This window comes from Leishmania braziliensis, contig 101, assembly GCF_000002845.2.
Source record: "Leishmania braziliensis MHOM/BR/75/M2904 WGS CADA00000000 data, contig 101, whole genome shotgun sequence".
Lineage (NCBI taxonomy): Eukaryota > Euglenozoa > Kinetoplastea > Trypanosomatida > Trypanosomatidae > Leishmania > Leishmania braziliensis.
In genome coordinates this window covers 1-5,261 of record NW_004058022.1, presented here as the reverse complement: position 1 = coordinate 5,261, position 5,261 = coordinate 1, and the positions used below count along the sequence as shown (strand labels likewise).

At 65.7% G+C, this 5,261-nt stretch overlaps 2 protein-coding genes across 2 annotated transcripts; both read right to left on the bottom strand.

Moving 5' to 3' along the window:
- Nucleotides 1-1,247: 1,247 nt before the first annotated feature.
- Nucleotides 1,248-1,814, bottom strand: LbrM_08_1090 (amastin-like protein; the record flags this gene model as incomplete). The annotated part of the gene is made up of 1 exon (XM_001562115.1): nt 1,248-1,814. One exon carries the CDS (start codon nt 1,812-1,814, stop codon nt 1,248-1,250), a length of 567 nt encoding a protein of 188 aa, XP_001562165.1.
- A 2,583-nt stretch (nt 1,815-4,397) lies between these two features.
- On the bottom strand, nt 4,398-4,961 carry LbrM_08_1080 (amastin-like protein; the record flags this gene model as incomplete). Its single annotated transcript, XM_001562114.1, has 1 exon — nt 4,398-4,961. One exon carries the CDS (start codon nt 4,959-4,961, stop codon nt 4,398-4,400), a length of 564 nt encoding a protein of 187 aa, XP_001562164.1.
- Between the last annotated feature and the right edge of the window lie 300 nt (nt 4,962-5,261).

The window sequence follows — 5,261 nt, the reverse complement described above, 5'->3', positions numbered from 1 at the left end:
TGCCTCTCCTTCCGTGCCTCCGTAGGTAAAGCGGCACACAGTACCGAGCACGCAGTGGACAGGCGCCCGCTGTGGCGGACAACGCGATTTGGTGAGCCGAGACGTGCAGGGGGGAGGAGGGGTACCGGGCTTCGGTGGCAGGCACTGGCGCGAGGACTCCGAGAGCGATGCGAGCGACTCGAGCACGCGTGTATCCACGCACACACGCTCCCCGCGAGTGCAGGGGTGGAGAGTGAGCGGCTCGATGATGGCACGCACACTCTCCCTCCCGCTCACCCCGGAGTTCATGTTTCCCTTGCCAACCTTTCTATTCCCTGCCACACCACATCGGCTCCCAATGCCTCCCCCCGCGCCGTAGGCACGTGGCCCTGCGATCGCCACGAGTGGCTCGGCATGTGGCGGCGATAGAGGGGGTGGGGGGCTGCTCCACTGCACCACGCCGAGTGGGGAGGCGGGTGCAGGACCCTGGGATACCACGCGCTGAGGTCTCCGCCCGGCCATGAGGAAAGAGTGGGGAGGAGGGGAAGGGAGGGGGAGGCGAGAGAGGGCGAGGACGACCAAAAGTGAGAGGCGGGGGCATGGGAGAGGGCCACACACGCAGGAGGCCAATGCCGCCACAGAGGGGGCAGCGGGCGCTGAGGGGGCGGCTGACTGGTGCGTGCGGCAGCGATGGACGGCGGCAGAGGGGGCCGTCGATGCGCGTGTGGCTGTCTGTGCATGGGCGGGTACGTCGGGGAGTCGCTGATAGAGAGGGGGGTAGGGGACTAACAGAGGCACAGGGGGGAAGGGGGAGGGGGCGCCGGCACCGGCTGGCGTGCGTGTGTGGGTGGCGGCACCAACAGAAGCAACGAAAGTAAGGCAACTACACGGGACAAATGAAATAAGAGAGGGGAGGGGAGGGGAGGGAGAGGAGCCACGGCGGGGGCGTGCGTCTCGCACTGGCGCACGTCAGCGCACATGCACAACACGTCGTGCATGCGCAGTCACACACGCAGAGCAGCGCAGCGACCCCTACACGAGGAAGGAAAGCACGAAAGAGAAGAGAAAAGGCCCCAGGGAGGAGGGCACAGTGAGAAGGCAAAGACGCACGCACCGGGGGAAGTGGGCGTGGGGAGGGGAGGGGCGGCACGTGCGGGCAAGGGGGCCGGGCGGTGCGCGTGGATTCTCTTGGTGCGCAGCGGCACAGCCCGTCCACGGCTTCAGTGCTTTCGCATCCGTGGGCCCCCTTCCGCCTCCCCTCGCTGCGTCTATTCATTCGAATCCAGGCCCTTACTCGGGTACCTGGCCGGGCAGGAGAGCAGCAATAAGAGGATGTTGATGATGTCCAGGCACCATGCGATCACCAATAGCATGAAGCCGACTCCCAAGAAGGAGACGAGCTTCTGCATTATACAACTGCCATCAGCCTTTTCGTAGGTCCTCACCATGGAGGCCCACACAACGCACAGCGTGGCTACGCCGGCGATGTTGAGCGCCAGGCAGACCCAGCGGAGGCACGAGCAGCAGCACAGCGCAATGAAGCCGAGGAGGGCAGCCAGGCCGTACACGCAGATGGAGATGATAGCAAACACCTGAGCTCTGCGGAAACGGTCGCGCCGGTCAGGGCATGCTATCCAGAGCTCCTCCAAACTTATATTGTTCCTGCTGGTGTAGCACTGCTCATTTAACCCCCACAACGTAATGCAGGGCGTGTTGCCAAATCTGCTCCCCCCACTACTCAGGTGAAACATGTCGAGGGGCGTGCCCACGAGCACACAGAGGAACGCGATGAACTGGAGGAGCACATACACCAGGAGGGTGACGGTACACGCCATTTTGGCAGACTCACAGCAGCACAGCAGAGGAGGTGGCGTAGTGGTCGAGGCGAGTGGGAGAGAGCGAGGGCGAGTCGGGTCTTCGCAAAGCAAACTCGTTGGTGCTGCCGCGTGTGCGTGCGTGTTGGTGGTGAGAGGGCGGGCGGCATGAGAGAGGCGGGCAGGGTGGAAGGGGAGAGGAGAGACGGAGAGAGAGGTGGGGGAGAGTGCGGCGAGGCGGCAGGCACGCGAGAGTGCGACACGCGCACCGCGAAAGAAGGGGGGCCATCCGATGGCGCCCACACGCACGTGCGGAGGAAGCGCTCACCGGTGGACGCGACACACACGCCGCGCCGGCAGCGGGGGAGCGGCAGCAGCGCCACACGGAGGGGGGCCGGGCGCAGGGGACGGAGGGCACAGTCGGAGGAAGTGCACACGGACGCCGCAGCGCGTCCCAAGCCGGCATCCGCTTCTCCTAGCAGCGGGCGCGGGCGGGTACCATGACTCTGCTGAGAGTGTGGCCTCAGGGCGCGTGCTCTGGGCGAGGTCCTCCAGCCGGCAGATGAGGGCCTTAGACACCTGCACCCTCTCCCCCAGCAGCGCGAGGCTTGGCCATGCAGGAGAAGCCCATGCACGACTGCTTTTCCGGGACCAGTCCATCAGAGCTCAGCGGCAGCGGGGGACCCCCCTGCGCAATGAAGACCACGGCCGCAGGCAGAGTGTTCCTGTCTCGCACCGCTCCCCCAGCGTGAGAGAGGGGGGCTTTGGCTGGTGCGGGGTCAGCAGAGCGCTGCATGATGGATGCGCATGTACCCCTTCTGTGCTGTCCCGCAGGGGCTGCTGGCGCCACCGCGTGGCGGCATAGGAGGGAGAGAAGGACGCAAGGAGGCGAGCGAGGGGGTGACGGTTGGCCGGCAGCATTGCCAGTCCGGGAGGCACACGGCGGCGTGTGACCTCCCCTCTCCCGGCCCACCCTTCCCTCCCTTCCCATGACGAAGAGGCAACGACCACGTCCACAGCCCGGTCGCCGCCGCGACGTAACGGGCGCTTTTCGTGGGTACTGCGCTGCCGCTCATTTGCGCTGCCTTCAAAACCCGGTGGAGCTCATCGCACCCAAGAGCTGCCGCAGGGGAGGAGGAGGGCAGAGGGGCGCCACCACCAGGCGAGCAGCAGAGATGGACGCACACGGGAGGCGAAAGAGCGGACTCGATCAGGGTGGCCACCACGAGTGCAGGAGAGGGAAGGTGGCGCTGTGGGAGTGGCGTGAGAGCAGAGGGGGTGCGGGCGGTGGCGGTGGCTGGTGAAGGGGATGGACATGGTGGCCCACCCTAATCCCCCATCCGCCTCCCCTCTGCGCTGCCTCCCCTTCCGTGCCTCCGTAGGTAAAGCGGCACACAGTACCGAGCACGCAGTGGACAGGCGCCCGCTGTGGCGGACAACGCGATTTGGTGAGCCGAGACGTGCAGGGGGGAGGAGGGGTACCGGGCTTCGGTGGCAGGCACTGGCGCGAGGACTCCGAGAGCGATGCGAGCAACTCGAGCACGCGTGTATCCACGCACACACGCTCCCCGCGAGTGCAGGGGTGGAGAGTGAGCGGCTCGATGATGGCACGCACACTCTCCCTCCCGCTCACCCCGGAGTTCATGTTTCCCTTGCCAACCTTTCTATTCCCTGCCACACCACATCGGCTCCCAATGCCTCCCCCCGCGCCGTAGGCACGTGGCCCTGCGATCGCCACGAGTGGCTCGGCATGTGGCGGCGATAGAGGGGGTGGGGGGCTGCTCCACTGCACCACGCCGAGTGGGGAGGCGGGTGCAGGACCCTGGGATACCACGCGCTGAGGTCTCCGCCCGGCCATGAGGAAAGAGTGGGGAGGAGGGGAAGGGAGGGGGAGGCGAGAGAGGGCGAGGACGACCAAAAGTGAGAGGCGGGGGCATGGGAGAGGGCCACACACGCAGGAGGCCAATGCCGCCACAGATGGGGCAGCGGGCGCTGAGGGGGCGGCTGACTGGTGCGTGCGGCAGCGATGGACGGCGGCAGAGGGGGCCGTCGATGCGCGTGTGGCTGTCTGTGCATGGGCGGGTACGTCGGGGAGTCGCTGATAGAGAGGGGGGTAGGGGACTAACAGAGGCACAGGGGGGAAGGGGGAGGGGGCGCCGGCACCGGCTGGCGTGCGTGTGTGGGTGGCGGCACCAACAGAAGCAACGAAAGTAAGGCAACTACACGGGACAAATGAAATAAGAGAGGGGAGGGGAGGGGAGGGAGAGGAGCCACGGCGGGGGCGTGCGTCTCGCACTGGCGCACGTCAGCGCACATGCACAACACGTCGTGCATGCGCAGTCACACACGCAGAGCAGCGCAGCGACCCCTACACGAGGAAGGAAAGCACGAAAGAGAAGAGAAAAGGCCCCAGGGAGGAGGGCACAGTGAGAAGGCAAAGACGCACGCACCGGGGGAAGTGGGCGTGGGGAGGGGAGGGGCGGCACGTGCGGGCAAGGGGGCCGGGCGGTGCGCGTGGATTCTCTTGGTGCGCAGCGGCACAGCCCGTCCACGGCCTCAGTGCTTTCGCATCCGTGGGCCCCCTTCCGCCTCCCCTCGCTGCGTCTATTCATTCGAATCCAGGCCCTTACTCGGGTACCTGGCCGGGCAGGAGAGCAGCAATAAGAGGATGTTGATGATGTCCAGGCACCATGCGATCACCAATAGCATGAAGCCGACTCCCAAGGAGACGAGCTTCTGCATTATACAACTGCCATCAGCCTTTTCGTAGGTCCTCACCATGGAGGCCCACACAACGCACAGCGTGGCTACGCCGGCGATGTTGAGCGCCAGGCAGACCCAGCGGAGGCACGAGCAGCAGCACAGCGCAATGAAGCCGAGGAGGGCAGCCAGGCCGTACACGCAGATGGAGATGATAGCAAACACCTGAGCTCTGCGGAAACGGTCGCGCCGGTCAGGGCATGCTATCCAGAGCTCCTCCAAACTTATATTGTTCCTGCTGGTGTAGCACTGCTCATTTAACCCCCACAACGTAATGCAGGGCGTGTTGCCAAATCTGCTCCCCCCACTACTCAGGTGAAACATGTCGAGGGGCGTGCCCACGAGCACACAGAGGAACGCGATGAACTGGAGGAGCACATACACCAGGAGGGTGACGGTACACGCCATTTTGGCAGACTCACAGCAGCACAGCAGAGGAGGTGGCGTAGTGGTCGAGGCGAGTGGGAGAGAGCGAGGGCGAGTCGGGTCTTCGCAAAGCAAACTCGTTGGTGCTGCCGCGTGTGCGTGCGTGTTGGTGGTGAGAGGGCGGGCGGCATGAGAGAGGCGGGCAGGGTGGAAGGGGAGAGGAGAGACGGAGAGAGAGGTGGGGGAGAGTGCGGCGAGGCGGCAGGCACGCGAGAGTGCGACACGCGCACCGCGAAAGAAGGGGGGCCATCCGATGGCGCCCACACGCACGTGCGGAGGAAG